The following is a 24,246-nucleotide window of genomic DNA, read 5'->3' as shown; positions in this document are numbered from 1 at the left end:
CAAAACATGCACATACACACAGCACTTGGCAATTCTCAGTGTATTTAATAAGAAGGTCATGAGGGATCTGAGGGAGCTGGACACTGGGATGACTGAGAAGGCGGGGGAAGGAAGGTTGCCAAGGCCTCCTGGAAGTTCAGCCCTTGGTTGTCCCCTTCAAATGGTGGAGTCGTTGGCCGATGCTATGTCATGCAGCTGGTGGCGGAAGGAGAGACGGGCTTTCCTGCTGAAGTAGGCGCCAGACCCAAGGGACCCTCCCTCAGCCACGATGGAGGCTACAGCTGGGCTGGGATCTGGATCTGGGGGGACAGCTGGATCCAGGCCTAAAAGGGAGATTGGAGGGGGAAGAAAGGAGTTGTGTGTCAGGAGGAGGAAAGAGGCCAGGGAACCTAGGGGGTGAGTGTCGCTAGCATCAGCAGGGAGAGGAGAGGGGACGTTGGCAGCAGGGCTGTCTTCCCTGGCCCGTGACCTATGCACTGGACACGGGGCCACACTCAGAAGGGCCCCCATGCTTGGTGTAATGCTCTGCTGTCACTGTCTTGAAATTCTTAATAATTTTTTTAATAAGGGGGTCCCACTTCTCCATTTCACACTGGGCCCTGCAAAGTGTTTAGCCAATCCTTTGGCGAAGTGATAAATCCACCTCCCGCCCAGGGGGCAGATTATCCTTTTCCCTTCCCTGATTTGAGCATTTACCTTTCTCCCCAGTGCAGTTTGTCTGTCTGCCTGGCAGCCCACCTTTTCCTCTGTCTCCCCCGTACCTGCTCCTCTTTCAGTCCCCCGCTGTCTCCGGCACCCACACCATGGGAAACACCATGCCCCCTTCAGATCCATCTCAATAATGGACGAGACTGGGATGCAGACAATGGCCAGGAGCGCCCTAGGAGGGGTGTGGTTTCCAAGCCCCTCCACTGTGGGCAAAACTACCACTTAGCCTCAGACCGCCTGGTGATTACAGGCGCCAGGAGATGGAAGGGGGAGAAGAGGGAGGAGGGAAGGGGTGGGGGATCCCCCACTCAAACGCCTATCCTTTTGTACCCCCTTAATTTTGGGGTCGTCTCTGATCCCCACGGAGAAGCAGGAGGAGACTAGGAGGGGAGGCATGGTAGAGACAGACACACAAGTGCCGGCACAGACAGACGCAGTGAAAATTCATCGTAGCAATGCCAGACGACAAGGGTGCCAGGCTGGACCCTGCTGGGGATTCATTTGTATTTTATTTTATTTTTTGTTAATATTTATTTATTTGGCTGTGCCGGGTCTTAGTTGCGCCATGTGGGATCTTTGTTTCCGCGTGCGGGATCTTTTAGTTGCGACCTGTGGGATCTAGTTCTCTGACCAGGGTTTGAACCCGGGCCCTCTGCATTGGGAGCGCAGAGTCTTAGCCACTGGACCACCAGGGAAGTCCCTCATTTATATTTTAGAATGAGATTCATTTGTATTTAGAATGCCCAAGATGTAAAAAATTTAAAGAATAGTTTATTTTTTTAGAACAAGAAACTTTACTAGTTAGGGAAATGTTATGTTCTCAAATGGTCCAGTAGCTGTCGACCCCTTTTATGAAAATAGTTGTAATTGATTAATTATGCTGTGCCAGGTAGATTCTAGGGACTTTTACGTTATCTCACTTGATCGTGTCAATGATTTTTGTGTGTGTGTGTGTGTGTGTGTGGCCACGCCGTGCAGCATGTGGGGTATTAGTTCCCGGACCAGGGACTGAATCCATGCCCCCTGCATTGGGAGTCTGAACCACTCGACCACCAGGGAAGTCCCTTTTTCTTTTTAACGTCAATGATCTTTTAAAGTAAGTGTTATTATTATGCTGATCTCAGAGATGAGGAATCAGAGGCACTGGGAGATTAGGTAGCTTGCCCAAGGTCACACAGGCAGTTATCAGAAGAGCAGTACTTTCCCTCACCCTCTTCAGTCTGACCCCAGAGTCCACTCTGTTAACTGCCACACTGAGCTTCCCAAGCATGTTCCTGACAGGTATTGCCCTCAGCCAGGTTTAAGGCAGCCAGAGCCCGGGCTGGGCGCCTCGGGTCCACAGTATGCTAACCAAGGACCCTAAATGCCCTCCAAGAGCTATATTATCATTCCCTAAGGGTATCATGATGTGGGAAAGGTTGGAAAGCACTGCTGACTATGCTGCCTGACTGAAATCTGTTATTTTATTTTATTTCTTTTTAAATTTAATTTTTATTTTATATTGGAAAATCTGTTTTTTAAATTAACTTTATGGAAGTAAAAATTTACATACAATTTAATGCACACATCTTAGTGTACAGTTCTATGAGTTTTGACAAGTGCATACACCCATGTAATCACCACCCGAATCAAGATATAGGACATCTCCATCACCAAGTTCCCTGTGTGGCCTTTACTCTCCCTCTTTTTCCCCACTCCCTGCCACAGGCAACTACTGATCTGATTTCCATCACTATAGATTGGTTTTTCTGTTCCAGAACTTTATATTAATGAATCATATAGTACTACTCTTTTGTGTACGCTTCTTTCAGCATAATGGTTTTGAAATTCACCCGTGTTGTATGTATTAACAGTTTGTATTTTTTGTAATCACAACTTTATTGAGAAATAATTCATGCACCATAAAATTCACCCTTTAAAGTCTACAATTCAGTGGTTTTTTACTATAGTCACAGAGGTGTGCAACCATCACAACTAATGTTATAACCTTCTCATCACCCTCAAGAGAAACCCTGTACCCATTAGCAGTCACTCCCCTGTCCTTCTCCCCAGCTACTGTCCCAGCTATGGTCTCTTTGGATTTACTTATTCTGGACATTTCATAGCAATGGAATCATATAATATGTGGTCCTTTGTGTCTGGTTTCTTTCGCTTAGCATAATGTTTCAAGGTCCATCCCTGTTGTAGCATGTATCAGTACATCATTCCTTTTTATGGCTGAATAATATTCCATGGTAGGGATACACCACATTTTGTTTATCTATTCATTACTTGATGGACATTTTGGTTTGTGTCTACTTTTTCGCTATTTGAATAATACTACTGTGGACATTCGTGTACAAGTTTTTGTGAGGGCATACATTTTCAGTTCTTTTTGGCATATACTTAGGAGTGGAATTGCTGGGCCACATGGTAACTCTACACTTAACATTTTGAAACTGTTTCCGAGGTGGCTGTACCATTTTACACTTTATTCATTTTTATTGCTGAGTAATAGTCTACAGGCCACAAATTAATCAAAATAAAAAACCTCTGCTTTTCAAAAGGCACCGTCATTTTATTTATTTATTTATTTTGGCCACGCTGAGTGGCTGGGCCCCAGCATTGAAAGAGCCAAGTCCTACTGGACCAACAGGGAATTCCCAAAAGGCACCATTATTTTAAAAAAACAAGGCACGTTCTGGGTGCAAATATTTGCAATACATATATCTGATGAAGGATTTGTATCCAAAATATATAAAGAACTCTTACAAATCAATAATAAGACAAATAACATGGTTTTTTAAAAAATTAGTGAAAGAATTGAACACTTAAAAAGAGATATAAAAATGGTCAATAAGCACATGAAACATGGTCAACATCATTAGTCATCAGAGAAATGCAAATAAAACTATGATGATGTACTATTTTACACTTATTAGCATGGCTAACACTAAAAAGATAGACAATATCAAACGTTGGCCATGCTGCAGAACAAATGGAATTATCATACATAGATTTTGGAAATATAAAACACAACAACCATTTTGGAAAACAGTTTGGCAGTTCCTTTTACCCCCTATCTTAAAATATTTCACCTATTTAAAAAGTGCTTTTTCAGAGTTGGAGGAATCAGGCTCCCTGACTTCAAACTATACCACAAAGCTACAGTAATCAAGACAGTATGGTACTGGCACAAAAACAGAAATATAGACCAATGATACAGGATAGAGTACCCAGAGATAAACCTACACACATATGGGCACCTAATTTATGACAAAGGAGGCAAGAACGTACAATGGACAAAAGACAGCCTCTTCAATAAGTGGTTCTGGGAAAACTGGACAGCTACATGTAAAAGAATGAAATTAGAACACTACCTAACACCATACACAAAAATAAACTGCAAATGGATTAAAGACTTAAATGTAAGACCAGACACTATAAAACTCTTAGAGGAAAACATAGGAAAAACCCTCTTTGACATAAACCACAGCAAGATCTTTTTTGACCCACCTCCTAGAGTAAGGGAAATAAAACAAAAATAAACAAATGGGACTTAATTCAACTTCAAAGCTTTTGCACGGCAAAGGAAACCATAAACAAGACAAAAAGACGACCCTCAGAATGGGAGAAAATATTTGCAAATGAAACAACAGACAAAGGATTAAACTCCAAAATATACAAACAGCTCATGTGACTCAATATCAAAAAAACAAATAATCCAGTTAAAAAATGGGCGGAAGACCTAAATAGACATTTCACCAAAGAAGACATACAGGTGGCCAAGAGGCACATGAAAAGATGCTCAACATCACTAATTATTAGAGAAATGTAAATCAAAACTACAATGAGGTATCACCTCACACCGGTCAGAACGGTCATTATCAAAAAATCTAGAAACAATAAATGCTGCAAAGGGTGTGGTGAAAAGGAAACCTTCCTGCACTGTTGGTGGGAATGTAAATTGATACAACCACTATGGAAAACAGTATGGAGGTTCCTTAAAAAACTAAAACTAGAACTACTATATGACCCAGCAATCCCACTACTGGGCATATACCCTGAGAAAAACGTAATTCAAAAAGAGACATGTACCACAATGTTCATTGCAGCACTATTTACAATAGCCAGGGCATGGAACCAACCTAAATGTCCACTGACAGATGAATGGATAAAGAAGATGTGGCACATATATACAATGGAATATTACTCAGCCAAAAAAGGAAAGAAATTGAGTTATTTGTAGTGAGGTGGATGGACCTAGCGTCTGTCATACAGAGTGAAGTAAGTCAGAAAGAGAAAAACAAATACCATATGCTAATGCATATATATGGAATCTTAAAAAAAAAAAAATGGCACTGATGAACCTAGTTGCAGGGCAGGAATAAAGAGGTAGACATAGAGAATGGACTTGAGGACTTGGGGTGGGAGGGTGAAGCTGGGGCGAAATGAGAGTAGAATCGACATATATACACTACCGAATGTAAAATAGTTGGCTGGTGGGAAGCAGCAGAGCACAGGGAGATCGGCTCAGTGCTTTGCCATGACCTAGAGGGGTGGGATAGGGAAGATGGGAGGGAGGCTCAAGAGGGAGGGGATATGGGGACATGTGTATGCATGTGGCTGATTCACTTTGTTGTGCAACAGAAACTAACAGTATTGTGAAGCAATTATACTCCAATGAAGATCTATTGTTTAAAAAGTGCTTTTTAATGACCATTTTAAAATAGCCTTTATTTGTCACTTTCTTCACCCTGCCTCTATATAAATGTGTGCAATTAGAGATCAAACAAGTTTGGCTAGTTTCTTAAAAAGTTAAAACGATGGAGCAACTCCACTCCTAGCTATTTACCCAAGAGAAACGAAAACATATTGCTACACAAAGACTTACCCAGGAATGTTTATAGGAGCTTTATTCGCAGCAGGCAAAAACTAGAAACAACCCAAATGTCCGTGAAGAAATATCCATCAGCCCACTCTTCCATCTAGAAGAGATAAAGAAATCTACTTTAAAAAAAAATGAAATATTTTGTCTATTAGAACCTGAAATTTTTCCTGTTTCCCCTTAGACTGTTAGTTTCAGAAGAGCAAGTCCCGTGATAGTTTTGTTCACTACTGTATGCTCAGAGTCTGGCGCGGAGCAAGTACGCAGAAAGTAGTGAATGAATGAAAGAATGCAAGCTTGCGTACGTTAATGAATTTGTGGCCACCAGCCCTCGGGCCTTCCGTCATTCCTTCCATCTACAAATGCCAATGCGGTTCTCAGCCGGCCCGGGAAGGGGACACAGCCAGGTCCCTGCCGCGGAGGCGCGTCCCGCCAGGGGCCCTGGCGGGATCGGTGGCCGGAGAGGCCCCGGGGGGGCCGGCGCCCGAGCGGAGGAGGGTGCGCAGGGCCGAGGGCCCACAGGGAGGAGCGGGCCTGCACGGACCGACGGCGCGGGACAGACTGACAGCCCGGCAGACGGCGCCGCACCGATGCACGGGGAGGGTAGCGCCGTCCCGCAGAGCCGAGGGCGGCCCCAGCGCCCAGGCCGCACGCAGGACTGCAAGGACAGGCCGAGGGCGGCGGGGGCGGGACAGGACCGACGAGAATCCGGAGGAGGTGAGGCCGGGGGCCGTCCCGCCCCCAAGGGCAGGCCCTGAGCGCCCGCCCCGCCCTGGCCCTCTGGGTTGTGGGCTCCGGCTCTGACTCTGCTGCGCTGCCTCCGGCTCGGCTGCCCGGGTGAGGGGGCCGGGGAGGGGACGCCGCGGAGGTGCCGGGCCCAGGAAATCGGGCGGGGACGGGAATGAGCTTGGGCTGCGGGTCCTCCTGACTCAGCCTCATGCTCAGATTTCGGGGTTTCCCTCCCGGGCGGGGAACGCATAACTTCCTCATTCCCGCCTGGACCCCTTCTTCCAGCTGGCTTGGCCTGGCTGGAGCCCCGGTGGCTCGGGACCCCTGGCAACCCCCGGGGCCCCTCCCCTGGCTTCTGCTCTGCCCCACTTCGGGGCCATCCGGGCCTGGCCGGGTGTTCCTCGGCACCCTGGTTACGGGACGGGAGGCGGGACTCAGGCATTCTGGATGCAGGAAGGATCGAGATAGGGGATGGAGATTAGAGGCGGGTTGGCAGGACGTTGCAGACCGATGAGCCATAATCAGAGAGACGGGGAGTCAGCGGGAGCCAGGTGGGGGGTAGCGGGGGACCTGTGGGAGATGGAAGACCGTGGGGTGCGATGGCGGGCAGGGTTCTGCAAAGCAGGTCACCTTCCTGAGGCCTCCCCATATTCCTAGGATGGCGGCGACCTCCGAGAGCCTCTTCCCCTCTGGGGGTGACCTGGACTCCAGACAGTTACAGATGGAGCCCGATGAGGTGGACACTCTGAAGGAGGGAGAGGACTCAGGTACACAGGGAGGACGCCCTCAGGGAGAGGAGGAGGAAGGGGCTGAGACCTCCTGGAGTCCACATTCTTCCACTTTCTCTCCTGTCAGCTGACCGGATGCACCCCTTTCTGGCCATCTACGACCTCCAGCCTTTGAAAATTCACCCCTTGGTGTTTGCCCCTGGGGTTCCCGTCATAGCCCAGGTGGTGGGCACTGAAAGATACACCAGTGGATCCAAGGTGGCTGGGCTGGCACTAGGGAGGGGGCTAAGGGGAGGGCTGGCCAGAGTGGGGCTGCCACCCAACCAGGGAACATCCATTCAGTCAGTTCCTCACTCCCCCAGGTGGGCACCTGCACTCTGTATTCTGTCCGCTTGACTCACGGTGACTTTACTTGGACAACCAAGAAGAAGTTCCGTCATTTCCAGGAATTGCATCGGGACCTCCTGAGACACAAAGTCTTGATGAGTCTGCTCCCTCTGGCTCGGTGAGGGGGACAAGACTGCCTCCTGTGAAGGGCAGGTGCCCCCTCACCGCGGGGCAGCATGGGATGTCACTGCCCCAGCCCCCATTGCTGCTTTCCGTCTGTCTCATCCCCAGACCACAGCCTTTCCTCCCCCAGCTGCTTTCCTCCCCCAACTCTGGCCACTGGGCCTGCTCCTCTGACCCCGGTTACCAGGAAACCTTCCCTGCTCAGCTCTCCCTGTCCATGGTTCTGGGCCAGTATCTCAGCAGGGCTGGATGCCCAAAGTACCCTTGGCAGCCTCCCACCTTTTTCTGTCTCCATCCTCAGGGTAAGGGGCATTCCTTCTGCCAGCCCCTCGCTTCCTCCAAGACCCCACCTCCAGTGCTTCAGGAACCTAGGCACCCATCCTCCCATCCTCCTATTGACCCTCCCCCATCACTTCCACAGCTTTGCCGTTGCTTCTTCTCCAGCCCAAGAGGCAAACAACAGACAGATGCCCTCTCTATCCCGGGCAGGTCCTGAGGGCTCCGCCAGACATGCATCCAGCAAACAGGTGGGACCGGACACCAGGTCCTCTGGGAAGGTGTTTGGGTGCAAATGGTTCTGGTCCCATCTGTCTCTCCCTTTTTCCCATCCCTACTTCAGAAATACCTGGAGGATTACCTCAACCGCCTCCTGACCATGTCTTTCTACCGCAACTACCATGCCATGGTAAGGTCAAGAGGCTGGTGCCAGGTCTCTTGAGATGGAGCAGGGGGCAGAGGACCAGGGTCGGTAGAGTCTGAGGGGCTGAAAATAAGAGTCTCTCCTCTGGGCCTTTTTCTTCCTCTGCAGACAGAGTTTCTGGAAGTCAGTCAGCTGTCCTTTATCCCAGACCTTGGATCCAAAGGACTGTGAGTGTCTGACACCCCTCACCCGCCATCTGCCAACATCTGGATCTCTCCCTGGCTGAGAATAGGGAAAGAGCAGTGCACAGCGGGCTGGAGGTCTGGATCCCTCATCCAGCCTCATCCAACATCTCTTCCTGGTTTTCCCCACAGGGAGGGGGTGATCCGGAAGCGCTCAGGTGGCCACCATGTTCCTGGCCTCACCTGCTGTGGCCGAGACCAAGTTTGTTATCGTTGGTCCAAGCGGTGAGGCCTGAGCAGAGCCGCTGGGCAGTGGGTGGGGGTGAGGAAGGAGATGCCAGGGGCATGGAGGAATGGTCAGAGCCCTTCCACTCCAGGTGGCTGGTGGTAAAGGACTCCTTCCTGCTGTACATGTGCCTCGAGACCGGCACCATCACATTTGTTCAGCTCTTCGATCCTGGCTTCGAGGTACAGGTGGGGAAAAGGAGCACAGAGGCACGATACGGGGTCCGGATCGACACCTCCCACAGGTAAGGCCTCCCTGGTGTGGACAGACACCTGGTGAGTGAAGAGCCAGCCTGGGGCCCTAAGGGGAGTTAAGTGGAAGAGACCATGGAAGAAAGGAAGGCGTTCCCACCTCCCTGGAGCCGGCCATGATTTGGAACCAGAGAACTGTTCTAGTCAGATGCTTGGGGCTGCTCTTAGAGGCTGGGCGCAGAGAAAGAGAGTTGAGTATAAGCCTGGGGGAAGGACTTTTGGTGCAAAAGATAGGGCACTGCATTCATCCATTTATTCATTCAACAAACTTAAGGGACTTCCCTGGTGGTCCAGTGGTTAAGATGCCATGCTTCCACTGCAAGGGGAGCAGGTTTGATCCCTGGTCATGGAACTAAGATCCCACATGCAGTGCAGCATGGCCAAAAAAAACCCCCAAAAAAACAAACTTAAGTGGCTGGCACGATACCAAGCGCCAAGGACCCAACTGTGAATAAGGCAGATACACTCCCTGTCCCTGTGAAGTCAAGTAGGGACTAAGGGAAGAGGTAGGAAAGAGGTGATAGCTAAAGGGGAGGTTTCTGGGCCAGGCCAGAGGTGTGGAGGGTGAGGATTGTGGTCCACCCATTGTTCCCGTCCAGGTCCTTGATTCTCAAGTGCAGCAGCTACCGGCAGGCACGGTGGTGGGCCCAGGAGATCACTGAGCTGGCCCATGGCCCGGGCAGAGACTTTGTACAGCTGCACCGGCACGAAAGCTATGCTCCACCTCGGCCTGGGACCCTGGCCCGGTGGTGAGACACTGACATCCTTTCTGAAATCGTCAGCGGCCTTTCCAACCTCCTTGGTTTCTCTGAGTCCTTGATCTTCTTTATCTCCTCTGACCCCTTCTGACCTCAATAACCTCCCCCTTTGACTTCTCAAATTTCCCTGACCCCCTGACCTGTTTAATCATGCTGATCCCTCTGATTCCCCTCTGATCTTTCTGAACCCCAAACTGGGTAATCTCTGACCCCGACCTCTCCGACCTCCTGTGACCTTTTTAACCTCCTTTCACCACACTGACCCTCTCTGTTCTCAGTGATCTAAAATGTCTCTGATTTATTCGTCCATTTAATAAACATTTTCTGAGCACCCACTATGTGCCAGGTCCAGTGGCAGGGATAAGACTCAGTAGGTGATTCAGTCCCACAACAATGGGAGTTTGCCACGCTGGTGGTAGGTATAGGGTACCAAGCACAGAGGAGGGGCATCTGCCCCAGCATAGGATGTCAGGACTGGCTTCTAGAAGGCAGTAACCCTGAGGTTAACCTTAGCAAGATAAAGAAAATGGAGAAGGGCAGTCCGTGCAGAGAAGCTAGAAATAGCCCAGCGTGTTTGGGAACCACAAAGACTGACCATTGTTGCAGCGTGAGGAGCAGTGGTCAGTAAAGAGTCTGGGGGTCGCAGGGTCTGATCAGTGCCTCTCCCACTAAGCTGAGGGTGTTAACCTTTATCATAGGCAGAGAGGAGTCATGGCAAGAATTTTTCTTGGAGGTGGTGTTGAGATTTTTTTAATTGGAGTATAATTGCTTTACAATGTTGTGTTAGTTTCTGCTGTACAACAAAGTGAATCAGCTATATGTATACATATAACCCCATATCCCCTCCCTGTTGAGCCTCCCTCCCACCTTCCCTACAGGGAGATCAGCTCAATGCTTTGTGACGACCTAGAGGGGTGGGATAGAGATTTATTAATTAATTTATTTATTTTAAAAATTTATTTATTTTATTTATTTTTGGCTGTGTTGGGTCTTCGTTGCTGGCTAGCACTTTCTCTAGTCGCAGCAAGCAGGGGCTACTCTTCGTTGCAGTGCGCAGGCTTCTCATTGCGGTGGCTTCTGTTGTTGCGGAGCACGGACTCTAGGCGCACAGGCTTCAGTAGTTGTGGCACACAGGCTCAGTAGTTGTGGCTCGCGGGCTCTAGAGCACAGGCTCCGTAGTTGTGGCGCATGGGCTTAGTTGCTCTGCGGCATGTGGGATCTTCCCGGACCAGGGCTCGAACCCGTGTCCCCCGAATAGGCAGGAGGATTCCCAGCCACTGCGCCACCAGGGAAGCCTGAGATTTATTTTTTAACATAAGAACTGATCATAGCTAATACTTATGTAGCACTTAGTGTGTGCCAGAAACCATTCTGAGTGTTTTATGTTTATGAACTTACAACAGCCCCGTGAAGCAGGTACAGTTGTTATATCCACTTTACAGGTGAGAAAACTGAGGCAAGGAGAAGTTAAGTAACTTGTCAATGTCACACACCTTGTAAACAGTGGAACCAGGATTCAAATCCAGCTAGTATGGGTCAAGACCCTGCTCTTCACCATCAAACAGGACTGTTAGTTATTAAAAGTCTAACAATACGGAAACACATTAAGTAAAAAAATTAAAGTTCACTGCACAAGCCTTTACCCCCTGGCCCTTAGTTCTTCTCTACACCCCCTGCCCCAAATCCCATTTTTCTCCCCAGAAGTAATCCTGGTGATAGTTTGATATTTATCCTCCCAGATCTTTTCCTGCATATTTTCATGTGCTTAGCATATATGTTACTTTTTGTTTTAATGTAAATGAGATCATGCACTCTCTGTTTTATTTTTTTCACTTAACACGTATCAGAGATTAGGCATTTACATTATTTCCCACTTTCAGTCTTATAAACGATACTACAATGAACGTAATCTTTGGTTAAGCACTTAATAGGATGTCTTCCTAGATATAGAATTACGAAGTGCATTTAATGGTATCGGGGGTATGTGGATTTAATATTCTGATAGGTAATACCAAACTGTCCTCTAAAAAAGCTATAAAACCAATGTATATTCTCACAAACTATGAGAATACTCACTTCCCCATATGCTAATATTGAATGTAACCTGCAATTTTATTTTTTTGCCAATCTAGTGAATTTAAAAAGTGTTATTCATTTTAATATCAATTTCCTTGTTTAGTGATGAAGTTGAACATCTTTTCATCTATGATTGGCCATTTTCCCCCTGTGAACTATCAGTTCTCTTTTTTTTTTTTTTTTGGCTGTGCCGTGTGGCTTGTGGGACCCTGTTCCCCAACCAGGGGCCAAACCGGTGCCCTCCGCAGTGAAAGCACTTTTCTTTGTTCAGTTGGCCTATATGTCTTTTTTTTTTTTTTTTTTTGTGGTACGCGAGCCTCTCACTGTTGTGGCCTCTCCTGCTGTGGAGCACAGGCTCCGGACGCACAGGCTCAGCGGCCATGGCCCACAGGCCCAGCCACTCCGCGGCATGTGGGCTCCTCCCAGACCAGGGCACGAACCCGTGTCCCCTGCATCGGCAGGCCGACCCTCAACCACTGTGCCACCAGGGAAGCCCCCTGTATGTCTTTTTGTTATTGATATGTTGGAACTCTTTATATGTGATGTATTAATCTTCCCAATCTTTAGTCATTTTCTTTGGTTTGTTGTGTCTTTTGTAGTTTGTAATTTTATTTAGCTTGTACTGGCAAATTTATCCCACTTTGATATATCTGCTACTGTCTGACCTCTCTGATCTCTCTTGGTCTTTGACACTGCTGTCACCTCTGACCCATGACTATCCTCCGGTCTTCACTCTCCAGAGCTTTCTGGCTTCTGACTCCCCTGACCTCCTTGGCTTGGCCTCCCCCCAGGTTTGTGAATGGGGCAGGTTACTTTGCTGCTGCAGCTGATGCCATCCTGCGAGCTCAAGAGGAGATTTTCATCACAGACTGGTGGTAAGTGGGGAAAAAGCCTGAGCAGGAAGCGGTAGGATAGGGCCTGCAACACATCAGCTTATGGGTCAGAAAAGGAGTGGAAGGGGAGGAGTGACTGTTGTCGGGAGCTTAGCTTGCCCTTACCCGCTGCCCTGAATCCCAGGTTGAGTCCTGAGATTTACCTGAAGCGTCCGGCCCATTCAGATGACTGGAGACTGGACATTATGCTCAAGAAGAAGGCGGTGAGGAGAGTGGTTGGGCCGGAGGGGAAGCATGGTGGCGGGGTGGCCTGTGGGTGGAGATTGGTTAGAAGGGACTGTAGCATGGGGGAAGGCAGGGAATCTGAAACTTGAGGAGGAGGAAATATGCCCATCCTGGCTCAGTGTCTGGCAAACATCGCTGCCTCCCCTTCCCTAAGGAGAACTGACACCTCCCTGTGCTTGCCCTTCCTCTACCTGGTATAGACTTTCCTCCCAGTATCCATTACACTCTGTTGTGTTACTGCAGGGTGGACATGTCTGTCTCTCTCCCTGGGCTGATTAATATCACTAGTTCCAATACAAGGCATAGTGTCTGCTATGTTGGGAGCCTCCATAGATGTTGATGGGTGGGAGGAAAGATATGTGGGTGATGGAGAGTGGGTGGGCGAATGGATGGGTAGATGATGGAAAGGGAGATAGATAGAAGGACATGAGGTTGGGAAGGTGGATCAGTAGGAGAGTGGGTAGGTAGATGGGTGAATGATAGATGGTAGATAAGGGGATGAGTAAATTTTGGGGAAAATGGGTGGATAGATAATGCTGGCTAGGTGGGTAGATGTGTGGATGGGTGAGCAGATAGATGATATTCAATCTGGGTTTGCTGTAAGCATCAAAGCAGGGTGTAAGTGGCAGAGCTTTGAGGATCTCCACACAGGGAGGAGGAATATACAGGAACCCTGAGCATGGGGAAGGGTTTGGGAGGGTGGGAAGGGGTCCTTCCGAGAGAGGCATTAGGATCTGATTCCCTCACTGACCACAGGAGGAGGGTGTCCGGGTGTCCGTACTGCTGTTTAAGGAAGTGGAGCTGGCCTTGGCCATCAACAGTGGCTATAGCAAGAAGGTTCTAATGCTACTGCATCCCAACATAAAGGTGACTCTCAGGCCTCAGAGACCCCTTCCCTGCAGCCCTCCTCACCACACTTTCCCATCCCCTCAACCCTCCCTTTTCTTGAACATCTCATCCTTCCGTCTTTCCATGCTCTCCCCCAACGCCTCCTCTTTCTTCTCCCACCTAAGCTCACTCTCCTGAACTCCCCCATACCTGCTCCAGGTGATGCGCCACCCAGACCAGGTGACTCTGTGGGCCCATCATGAGAAGCTCCTGGTGGTGGACCAAGTAGTGGCCTTCTTGGGGGGGCTGGACCTCGCCTATGGCCGCTGGGATGACCTGCACTACAGACTGACTGACCTTCGGGACTCCTCTGAGTCAGCTGCCCCCCAGGTAACCCCCCAAGGCCTTCCTGAGCTCCCCCAAACTCAGCTAACCTAAATCCACACCCCTTCCCGGCTCCAGCCTTCCCCTCCAGTCATTTCAAGCCCACACTCTGGGTTCCTTGGCCTTTCTGGGACCCCAAGAACCTGCTTTGAATATACTATGACCCGGTCCCCTCCCCATGTCCGTTACCCACCCCTCCCCCCATTCCTCTAGGGATTTCAAATGCATCTGAAGGGGAGGACCGGGGAATCAAACTCTCTCTGCTTCATTCTTACTCTGTGTGTCTCTCTGTCTCCCAGTCTCCCAGTGCTCCTTTCTTCTCTTTGGCCTGGCTCTGTACAGCCCCATGACCTCTCCTTGCCCCTGGCTTGGGTGTGTTCCCCCTACAGCCTCCCACCTCATGCTCAGACCCTCCAGCTACACCAGACCTCTCTCACAACCAACTCTTCTGGCTGGGCAAGGACTACAGCAATCTTATCACTAAGGACTGGGTCCAGCTGGATCGGCCTTTTGAGGGTAGGGGTCCCCTTCCTCCAAAGCCCGTGAGAGTGGGGAGCAGGGGTAGAAGGCAGGGCTGGGACTGAGGATGGGATGAACTGGGTCAAGGGTAATGCACCCTCCTCCTCTCTGCCCCAAGTGTCCCCAAGAGACCATCCCTGACCTCTCCCCTGACTCTCCTGGGACCCCCAGATTTCATTGACAGGGAGACCACACCCCGGATGCCATGGCGGGACGTCGGGGTGGTGGTCCATGGCTCACCCGCCAGGGACCTTGCCCGGCATTTCATCCAGCGCTGGAATTTCACCAAGGTGCTCGATCCCTCCTGTGAGGCTGGAGGGCGGGAGGGAGCCTGGGGCAGCTCGTCACCTCCCTCTGACTCTGCCATCCCTCTTCCTCAGACCACCAAGGCCAAGTACAAGATACCCAGGTACCCCTACCTGCTGCCCAAGTCCATCAGCACCGCAAACCAGCTCCCTTTCATGCTCCCAGGAGTGCAGTGCGCCACCGTGCAGGTGAGGCTCCGTCTTCAGCCTGCCCTCGCCTCCCTCCCTTCAGCCCAATGCCCCGGCCCACTCTCCCTGACCTGAGAGCCCCCGCCAGACCCCTCCTCTCCCGGGCTCAGGAGCCACATCATATTCGCCGTCCCCCCCAGGTCTTGCGGTCAGTGGACCGCTGGTCAGCGGGGACCTTGGAGAACTCCATCCTCAATGCCTACCTGCACACCATCAGGGAGAGCCAGCACTTCCTCTACATTGAGGTCTGACCGGGATGAGGGTGGGGCAGAGAACGGAGGGGACATCCCAGGGGAGAGACTTAGGATGTCAGTGGCATCAATCGTTGAGTACTGGCATAACTGGGCCTGGAGAAATGCAGAAGCCTGGGGCCAGGGCCTGGAGCCTGGGGCTGGGGACGGCAGCGGGGAGCTGAGGGCAGGGGCTGGGGCCAGACTGCTGATGTCTCTCATTGGTCCCTGCCCCAGAATCAATTCTTCATTAGCTGCTCAGATGGGCGGACGGTGCTGAACAAGGTGGGCGATGAGATTGTGGACAGAATCCTGAAGGCCCACAAGTAAGATAGACCAGCCAGAGTGTGAAGATTGTGGGCGTGGTTTAAGCCCAACTGGATGGGTGGGGCTTGGGGGAGAGGTCACACCTCTGACTCCACCCCTCCCCAGACAGGGGCAGTGCTTCCGAGTCTACATGCTTTTGCCCCTGCTCCCGGGGTTCGAGGGCGACATCTCCACAGGTGGTGGTAACTCCATCCAGGCCATTCTGCACTTCACTTACAGGTGACCCCCGCCCCCCTCAGCCAGACTCTACCTCTCCATGGCCCCATCCTACCTATGCCTCCATCCTGACTCCGTCCTGATCCCTTCTTGCTAGACTTTTGAGGTCCACCTCTCTCCTGACATCCCCCATCTCCTCCCCAGTCTCCACTTCCCTCACCCATTCTCTTCCCTCAGGACGCTGTGTCGTGGGGAATATTCAATTCTACATCGCCTCAAAGCAGCCAGTGAGTGCTGGGAGCTGGGGGTTCAAGCCCTGGACCCCCGGGGAGGGGGCAACTGAGGGACTGGAGCCCCAGGGATGGAGGGAAGGAGGCTATCACTCCTGCATGCTTCTGGGGCTACTGCCTGAGCCCACAGGTGGCCTTACACTGCAGAGAGAAGTATATAGACCAGGGCTTCTGAAGTGAGGAGGTAGATGGGACAGGGCTCTGTCTGCACATGGAGAGTACCTCTCCTCACTCCCCTTCCCCCCATCTCTTACTCACAGTGGGGACAGCGTGGCGGGACTATATTTCCATCTGTGGGCTTCGCACACACGGAGAGCTGGGTAGGCACCCGGTCTCAGAACTCATCTACATCCACAGCAAGATGCTCATTGCAGATGACCGGACGGTCATCATTGGTCAGTGCTGGATCTCGGCCCCCGGCAACGAGAGGAGGGTGGGGAGAAGTGGAGCAGGGCCCAGCCAGGGGCAACGGGATGGAGGTGGGTGGTGGAGATTGCAGCTGAGGCCCAACTGGGGATGGAGGCCAAAGAAGGCGTGTTGCCCCCAGGCTGGTTCTTGGGTAGAGGTGATGGGGGTCTCCTGGGCTCAGGAGGACGCAGTGTGTCCCGCACCACCCACCAGGCTCCGCAAACATCAATGACCGGAGTTTACTGGGGAAGCGGGACAGTGAGCTGGCTGTGCTGATCGAGGACACGGAGATGGAGGCATCCCTCATGAATGGTGTGGAATATGAGGCGGGCAGGTTTGCCTTGAGTTTGCGGAAACACTGCTTCAGGTAGAGCCGGGGTGGGGTGCTACAGCGTAGTGGGAGAGGTGGAAAGGGGGAGGGTCTGCCTTTTGAGCAAGTGTGAGGATTGCTTAGAGGTAGTACTGGATTTCCCAAGAGGCAGACTCATCCAGTTTAAGGTACCGGCAAAGCAGGGATACCGAAAAAATGAGAACCAAATATTTCAAAAGTAATTTGGTGTATCTTTTAAAGCATTAAAGCAGTCGCCAAAGTAGAGACAAATTAAAGCTCTGTTGGACTCGTTTACGCTTATTGTACTGTTTAACATTGCTTCTATTTTGAAATACCTGGGTAGGCACATTATAATTTTCTGGTATTCAGGCTTTCAAAGGATCTTAATCTGGCCCTGCTGGGACCCCTTTCTCCCGCAGCGTGATTCTCGGGGCAGATGCCCGGCCGGACCTGGATCTCCGAGACCCTGTCTGTGATGACTTCTTCCAGTCGTGGCAAGATACAGCTGAAAGCAATGCCAATATCTATGAGCAGGTGGGCAAGGGGGGTGGGCAGGGGTGCTGGCAGGGGGAAGTTCATGGATTATCCTGTCTAGGGTGGGATAGAGAGGAGCCCCCGCACAGCCATCCTCATAAGAGGATGAGGGTCTGGGGACATCATGGGATTCAGTGGCTCAGGGTCAGTGTAGAGGGATATGGTGGGCATGAGGGCGTCTAGCCTAGTTGGGCTTGGACTCTTGGGCAGTCTCCCCAAGCCTTATTGGCTTCCATGCCTCTCGCCCACAGATCTTCCGCTGCCTGCCGTCCAACGCCATTTGCTCCCTGCGGGCACTCCGGGAGTATGTGGCCGTGGAGCCGCTGGCCACGGTCAGCCCTCCCTTGGCCCGGTCTGAACTCACCCAGGTCCAGGGCCACCTGGTCCACTTCCCCCTCAAGTTCCTGGAGGATGAGTCTTTGCTGCCCCCCCTGGGGAGCAAGGAGGGCGTGATACCCTTAGAAGTGTGGACATAGCTGTGGCTCCAGCCCGGGAGAGGTCACCAGCCGCTGGGCTCTACCTCATCTGGCTCCCTGCCCCCTCACCCTGAGCACCGAGGGCAGTGCCTTTGAGACCTGGGGGAGGCAGGCATCCCCGGAGGGAACTAGAGAAGTCACAGAGGACCCTTTCTTGAGAAGTAGCCAAAGGGGACACTCTCAAGCCCGGGCTGGGGAGGCAGGAGAGGGTCCAGAGAAGTTCATCCTCCTCGCTGCCCAGTTCAAACCACTGCTACAAGGGAGAAGCAAAACACCTGCCAGGATGCCTGGGGCCAGCCTCCTATTCCAGGAGGACCAGATTCTGCCCTAGGCCTTCCCATCTCTCCCTTCGTCTTCCTGCCCTTGAACGCCCTCCCTGCCCCAGGGCCTTTCCCGGTTCATTACTGCCAAGGTGGAGGGAAGGATGCAGCCGCTCCGGCTTCAGTGCCCATGGTGGGGAGGGGACTGGGGGGTGGGGGGATGCACACTAACCCCCCCCACCAGCTGATGACAGGCACTAACTCTGTATCAGTTCAATAAGCGTTTCATAAATAAAAGCCTAGAAAAGGTCCTTGCCTCTTCCTGGGCTGAACTGAGTGCTTGTCTCAGCTGCCCCCCTAGGCCTACACACAGCAGCACAGGCCCCTTCATCCTCTCTCCACACCACTGGTTTCTTCTTTCTGTGACTTCAGCTCCGCTCCGCTCGTCTGTGGCTTCGGGAGCTCCGTCAGTAGGTGCTGGGAAGACCAGGTGTTCACACAGGGATGCCTGGGTAAAAGAAGGGCGGGGTCAAACCAGGACTCCTGGAGGACAATGGAGCTGATGGTGCAGCTTCAGGTGAGGGAGGCACCCAAAGAAGGGCCCAGAGGGGCTGCCTCTTGTTCCTCAAGTGACTGCAAGGGGAGAGGCTTAGCGAAGCCCCTGGGAGTGGATAAGGGTATAAGGCTTGAGGTCAGGAAGAACTGGGCCCAAATCCTGGACTTGTCACTTACTACCTTGGTGACCTTCTCAAGTCACATCACTTCTCTGGGCCTCGGTGATCCCAACTGGGAAATGGGAATAATACTTAATAGCTGGCTTGCTGTAAAGATTCAGTCATTGACTTGGATATTTATTGAGTACCTGCTCTTTGCCAGACACCATTCTAAACTCACAGCAGTGAGTACAACAAAGTCCCCACCCTCGTGGGACAGGCACGTATGTCCTGGAGCTTCAGTGTCCAGTACAGTAGCCACCAGCCACATTTGGCTATTTACATTTAAATTAATTACAATTAGAAATAGGTAAAAATTTAGTTCCTCACTCGCAGCGGCCATGTTTCAAGTGCTCAGGAGCCACTCGTGTCTAGCATATTGGACGGTGCAGGTACAGACCATTTCCGTCATTGCACAGAGTTCTATTGGTTGGCACATTGCACAGAGTTCTATTGCTCCAGAGGGAAGAGAGAAAATAGATGGTGTAGTCTACAAGAGAATGTAGTTCACACTGGACTGAGGAGGGTTACCTCCCACGGCAGGTGGGGAGAAAAGGATAAGATAACAGGGGTATACAGAGAGAGCTCTTTGAGTGAATTGGTGACTTTTATTTCTCAAGCTGGGTGGTGGGATATGAACTTTATATATTTTTTTCCATATTTTTTGTATATCTGAAATATTTTGCAATTAGAAAAAAGTTTAGTGCAGTCCTGGATCTTGCCCTTTGTTCCCCCAGCCTCACTCTCCAATCTCCGAATTGACCACAGGAGCAGGAAGAAACAGAGGGGAATAGAGTGAGCAGTTTAGGAGGACTTCCTGGAGGAGGGGTGTGCTTGTGGATGATGGCGTGCAGAGAGGGGATACTGTGGCCTTGCTCCCATCCTCTCCTTTGAGTCCAGCCCCCCGTTCCTCTGAAGAAGCCACTTCCACACAAAAAATTCCCCCTCACATGTAGAGCCAGTCCCCAGGTACTAATTGGCATTCTGCTAATTAGCCTCGTTGTCAGCACTCCGGGCCTCTTTCCCTAGGGGACCATTACCTCATTAACTGCCGAGTGGAGTGGAGGCAGCAGCTGCCCCAGGGCTGGGCCAGGGGGAGGTGGGCTTCTGCTTCATACTGTCTGCTGGTCTATCTGCTCCCCACTCATTGGTCCTGGAGTTTCTTGAATGGAGGCCCACACAGTGTGGGGAAAAAAAGCAGTGGGCCTGCAATCAGAAGAGTTGCCTCTAGACCCAGGGTGAAGAGAATGAATCCAGCCTCCCAAGGTGGGTGGGAGGCCCTGAGGGTGATTGGGTCTGTGCAAAATGTCCAACCCCCAGGGATCCAAAATTTGTCTTATTTTTATCTATTTATTTATTTTTGGCTGCATTGGGTCTTCCCCGCTGTGCGTGGGCCTCCTCCAGCTGCGGTGCGCAGGTTTCCCATCGCGGCGGCCTCTCCCGTTGCGGAGCACGGGCCCCAGAGCGCAGGAACCCGTGTCCCCTGAACTGGCAGGCGGATTCCCAACCACTGCGCCACCAGGGAAGCCCTAAAATTTGTCTTATTTTTAATAGTTTAACTTTTCTTGATGCCTGATCCAGGGCTTCCTCTACCATATTGTCTCTTTTAAAGTTATTATGGACAATTTCATATATACATAAAAGTAGAGAATAGACTGATGAAACCTCAGGTACCCACACATCAATACTCCAGCTTCAATAAGTATCAGCACAGGGCCAATCTTGTTTCTCTATCCTCCCCACCCCCCCAGGTTAGACTGCCTCTTGAGGTTTGGGTGGCCATCTGTCCTACCTCTGTGATCTTAATTTGCTCATTCTTTGATTCAGTATGTCTTTATTAAACACTGCCTGAGTCAGGCATTGGTAAATTTACTGAGGACCTTGAATATACCAAGTGCTTCACATACCTAATTTTATTTTATCCTAACCTTCCTGTTATTATCTCTGTTTTACAGATGATAGAATTGAACGTGAGAGATTAATGATTTGCACAAAGCACTGTGTTTTTTCCTACTATCCCATGCTCTTGTCCTGGAGTTACTATATTTCACAGTGCCTACCCAGACACAGAGGCCTTCATTCACTTGCATGTTACTGAACCTCTAGTGGGGGCCAGGCCCTGTGTTGAACAAGGCTGACATAATTCTTGCCTTTAAGGAGATTCAACATTTACAATTCAATGTTAAATGTTACTATGGGTTGAAGCCAGGTAGCTAAAACAGAAGAGCCAAACTCAGTCTCAGGGGGTCAAGGAAGTCTTCATGGAGGAGGTGATTTAGACATGAAGGACAAAGCAAAAGTCAGTGAGAATGGGCATGCTCAGAATATTCTGGGGGAGAAGAAATGGTTGAGGAGGGTCTTTTGAGTTCTGGGAACTGCGTGTAGAGGATTTCCATATGGCTAGAACATGTGAGGTTGAACGGTGGAGTACTGAAAAACAGGGCAGGAGAAGCAGGCAGAATCTTGAAGGATCATGGTTGCCACACTTGAGGCTCCAAAGACAGTGGGGAGCTAGTGAAGGATCTTAAACAGAAGAGTGACATCAGATTTGAGTTTTAGAAAAATCATGCACTCTGAGTATAGAGAATTGACCTAAGGAGGTCAGTCAAGAAGACCAAGTAGGAGGCTAATAAGAGTATTGGAGGTAGGTGATGATTATAGCTTGGACAAGGACAACAGCAAGGTAAACTGGGCGTGGGGGGGGGCGGGAGAGGAGCAAGACTGGATGTGCATCGGAATGTGCAAAGGAGAAAGGGTCCAGAAAGGAGGATGTCTGCCTCTTTCCAAGGACTTTTCATTCAAACTCTTCTAAGTGATGTTTACATTAAGGCTGACAGTGGGGTCTTTTGGAGATACCATCATTGCTGGAAGTGATCTCAAAGATCAAACGGCCTTCTCTTTCTTTCAAATTCACAATGAAAGAAAGGCCCAGAGAAGCAAAGCAACTTGTTCAAGGTCACACAGCATGTCAGTGGCAGAACATGACTCCTTGTTCTTTATATAGCATTACCCAGCCTCCAGTGAGGCTAATGGCTGGGGGTGCTACGCCAACATGACTAGACCTGAGGTGACCCAAGCAAGATTTGAAGGGGCTGGACATAGATCCCTTCTCCTCCCTTCCACCTCCCTTTGCCACCCCCTCCCCCTCGCACAGCTCCAGGGATCAGTCAATGAATAATTGTTGAAACAGTTCCTATGTACAGAACAAGAGGTGCAGAGACAAAGGTCTGCGGTAGGATTCCCTATCCTGAGATCTGAGATCCCCTTCTCAACCCTCCCCACTGCAGCCGGGGAAGGGGGTCAGGGGCATTCCTGAGGCAGCCAGTCCTCTTCTCCACTCCCCATCCCCCAGGTGGTTTCTCCAGCCAAGTTCTCACGAAGAGGCCCCTCCCTCAGCGGCTCCACTGTTGCCATGGCAATTAGGTGGGTGGACAGCCCATCCTATCTAGAGGCCACCCAGCCCTCGCGTGGGGAGTTACCATAACAACCCCCCTAGTAATAGAGGGTGTTGGGTCCCGCCCCCCTCCCCCCGCAAATAGAGCGGTGGGTGGCTTGATTGGCAGCTGGGCACACGAAAGAGGAGGGAAAGGGAAGGAAAGGCGTCAAAGGAGAGCTCAGAAGGAAACGGGGGAGAGAAAGGGCAAAAAATACGGGGAGGGAACGAAACGCGTGTGCGCACGCGCACCAGCTGGTGGGCGCGCTCCCCGGCGGCCCCGGCCACCGCCCACTTCTTTCACGCTAGGCTCGCGCGGTCGCTCAGTCCTCGCGCGCGCCTTTCGCTCTCTCTCCTGCGCCTGCGCGCAGGTGTCGGCGTCGAGGGGGAGGGGGAACCCGGCGCGCTCGCGTCACGTTCCCTCTTCCACCCTCCCCGGTGCTCGGCCATTCTGCGCCTGCGCGGGAGAGTGGGGAGGCTCGGGTTGCAGGCTCTGGGGCGATATCGCCTGTCAGTCGGTGGGTCGGTCTTCCCGCCGGCCTTCCCCCTCCCGGTTCTCCGCGGGAGGCGCGGTGGAGTCCGCCCCCGGGATCCCCCGATGGGGGAGAAGCGGCGACGGCGGCAGCGGAATAACCGAGCCGGAGCGTGAGCGGCCCCGGGGCCCCGTTCCCGGCGGAGGCCATGGGCGACCCAGCCCCCGCCCGCAGCCTGGACGACATCGACCTGTCCGCCCTGCGGGTGAGCGCGCTGCCCCCCAGCCTCGCCCCGCGGCGACCCCCGCCCCCTTCCGGGCGCCCGCTGCTGCCAGGCCTCCGCCCTCCGCTCCCCTACGCTCTCCACGCGCTGCAGATTCTGGGAGCCAGTTCGGTCCCCGCCCTGGGGTGCCCCGCCCCCATTCTTCCCTCCTCCTCTACCTTTACTCAGGTTCCGGATCCCCTTCCTCCCAGGTGTTTGAGGGTCACCCTCTGGTTCTCCTGAGCTTGCAGAATCTTTACCGTGATGCCCCTCCCTGGCCCCTGACATGCTTTGAGGCCTCTTTCCCCCCTTGCTCCTACTTAGCTCTTCTTCCTCCCCCTCCTCTTTTTCGGCTCCTCGAATTTTGACTTTGCCACTGCCTTGCCAGCCTCCCCCTCATCACCCTTTCTCCTCCTCGCCCAGCCCTGAATTGCATCTCTTCCCGGTCGGCAGGCACTTCAGCCTCCCCTCTCCGCCGCACACCTCCTACCGCCGCCCTCATCCCCTGCTCAGCTCTCCCCGTGCCTTGGCGTTTCAAGTGCAGCAGTCCAGAACCAGGCATTTCCGGTCTCAGGGTCCCCGCATATTACATTACCAACTCTGCAGCAGCGTGGGGCTGGGAGGAAAGACAAGTGCACTGGGGGAGGAGGGGACGCGTTTCTTGTCTTCAGAAACTCTGGCCTGGGCTGGGAAGAGGATGTTTATATGTCTGTACACACACAAACACATGCAGCATGTGGTTTGGAAAAGCCTGGGTATTCTTGGTTTTTCTGGAGGGAGGGGGAGGCGATGGAGATTTCTCCAGGGAGGGGTTCATTAGAAAAGGGATCAGAGGAAACAACTGCAGCAGAAATTTCTTCGAAATATTCGTTTTCCCTCCTGGGGCTCTTGCATGCCCTCATTTGGGGGCTTTCAGCAGCATTTATATGTGTTTCTTCAGCAGGGAGCCCTGGCTTAAGGGGCAACTGAGTGGTTTCAAGGTGAAGACTCCCGCCTGTCCCCCAGGGGGTGTTTTTGTCCTGTGTGCTTCCGGCTTTCTCAACAGGCCAAGGTGCTGGGGAGAGCAAGATTTCCCATCTCTGGGTTAGCTGCTCTGGAGGCCCCTGTTGAAATCGTCTTCTGGCTTTTGAGTTAGCCAGGGAACATGGCCAGTAGTGGGAAAAGGCGGTCAGCCACACAGGTGCCCCGGATATGACTGGAGGGGAGAGGCGAATTAAGAGAGCAGAGTCATGTCGTTAATTGGGTTTCTCTAGGTGACACAGTTTTTCTTGCCAT

The 24,246-nt window shown here is 51.7% G+C and overlaps 3 protein-coding genes and 1 long non-coding RNA gene across 21 annotated transcripts in view; 2 read left to right on the top strand and 2 right to left on the bottom strand.

Annotated features, from left to right (window-relative positions):
* Positions 1–25: 25 nt before the first annotated feature.
* C19H17orf114 (chromosome 19 C17orf114 homolog) lies at positions 26–6,952 on the bottom strand. Of its 3 annotated transcripts, XR_004481893.2 has the most exons (3): positions 5,881–6,949; positions 5,582–5,675; positions 26–323 (listed from the first exon to the last, which is right to left on the bottom strand). XR_004481893.2 is itself a non-coding variant. In XM_049702079.1 (2 exons), exon 1 carries the CDS (start codon positions 6,821–6,823, stop codon positions 5,882–5,884), a length of 942 nt encoding a protein of 313 aa, XP_049558036.1. In that variant the 5' UTR covers positions 6,824–6,952; the 3' UTR covers positions 26–323; position 5,881. The 3 variants fall into 3 exon arrangements, 2 of the variants coding, with proteins under 2 accessions (XP_049558036.1, XP_049558037.1); XM_049702079.1 differs by lacking the exon at positions 5,582–5,675 and having other exon boundaries at positions 5,881–6,952; XM_049702080.1 differs by lacking the exons at positions 5,582–5,675; positions 5,881–6,949 and adding an exon at positions 762–1,193.
* Positions 6,152–18,399, top strand: PLD2 (phospholipase D2). Of its 3 annotated transcripts, none has more exons than XM_033423093.2 (25): positions 6,152–6,292; positions 6,962–7,071; positions 7,160–7,290; positions 7,395–7,537; positions 7,964–8,069; positions 8,162–8,227; positions 8,351–8,409; positions 8,557–8,649; positions 8,742–8,894; positions 9,501–9,650; positions 12,527–12,610; positions 12,753–12,831; positions 13,610–13,720; positions 13,901–14,071; positions 14,455–14,581; positions 14,756–14,874; positions 14,965–15,078; positions 15,219–15,323; positions 15,546–15,634; positions 15,741–15,854; positions 16,029–16,078; positions 16,342–16,476; positions 16,703–16,856; positions 17,240–17,354; positions 17,606–18,399. In XM_033423093.2, the coding sequence occupies exons 2-25, from the start codon at positions 6,963–6,965 to the stop codon at positions 17,828–17,830; spliced, it is 2,802 nt and encodes a 933-aa protein (XP_033278984.1). In that variant the 5' UTR covers positions 6,152–6,292; position 6,962; the 3' UTR covers positions 17,831–18,399. The 3 variants fall into 3 exon arrangements, 2 of the variants coding, with proteins under 2 accessions (XP_033278984.1, XP_004267005.1); XM_004266957.3 differs by having other exon boundaries at positions 6,273–6,412; XR_004481891.2 differs by lacking the exons at positions 6,152–6,292; positions 17,606–18,399 and adding an exon at positions 6,370–6,412 and having other exon boundaries at positions 16,629–16,856.
* LOC125962102 (uncharacterized) lies at positions 18,267–23,777 on the bottom strand. The gene is made up of 3 exons (XR_007473512.1): positions 23,567–23,777; positions 19,844–20,009; positions 18,267–18,598 (listed from the first exon to the last, which is right to left on the bottom strand). It is a non-coding gene; the product is annotated as an uncharacterized LOC125962102 (long non-coding RNA).
* The window catches only part of MINK1 (misshapen like kinase 1), a 47,741-nt gene continuing 46,146 nt past the window's right edge, over positions 22,652–24,246 (top strand). For 13 of the 14 annotated variants that reach the window (XM_033423077.2, XM_033423082.2, XM_033423081.2 and 10 more), the window contains exon 1: positions 22,664–22,974. In XM_033423077.2, the coding sequence (XP_033278968.1) occupies positions 22,918–22,974 (57 nt within the window). In that variant the 5' untranslated portion in view covers positions 22,664–22,917. Of the gene's footprint in view, positions 22,975–24,246 lie in introns of all 14 variants that reach the window. The other variant, XR_004481890.2, reaches the window with a different exon arrangement.

This window comes from Orcinus orca, chromosome 19 (genome assembly GCF_937001465.1).
Source record: "Orcinus orca chromosome 19, mOrcOrc1.1, whole genome shotgun sequence".
Lineage (NCBI taxonomy): Eukaryota > Metazoa > Chordata > Mammalia > Artiodactyla > Delphinidae > Orcinus > Orcinus orca.
This window is presented reverse-complemented; position numbering and strand designations above follow the sequence as displayed.

Bases quoted from the DNA above. Each gene is read 5' to 3' on its own strand.
- PLD2 (XM_033423093.2), top strand. From the start codon at position 6,963: ATGGCGGCGACCTCCGAGAGCCTCTTCCCCTCTGGGGGTGACCTGGAC. The intron at 7,538-7,963 runs GTGAGGGGGACA...TCACTTCCACAG, and splicing joins AGTCTGCTCCCTCTGGCTCG to CTTTGCCGTTGCTTCTTCTC. The intron at 13,721-13,900 runs GTGACTCTCAGG...TACCTGCTCCAG, and splicing joins TACTGCATCCCAACATAAAG to GTGATGCGCCACCCAGACCA.
- C19H17orf114 (XM_049702079.1), bottom strand. From the start codon at position 6,823: ATGGCTCATCGGTCTGCAACGTCCTGCCAACCCGCCTCTAATCTCCAT.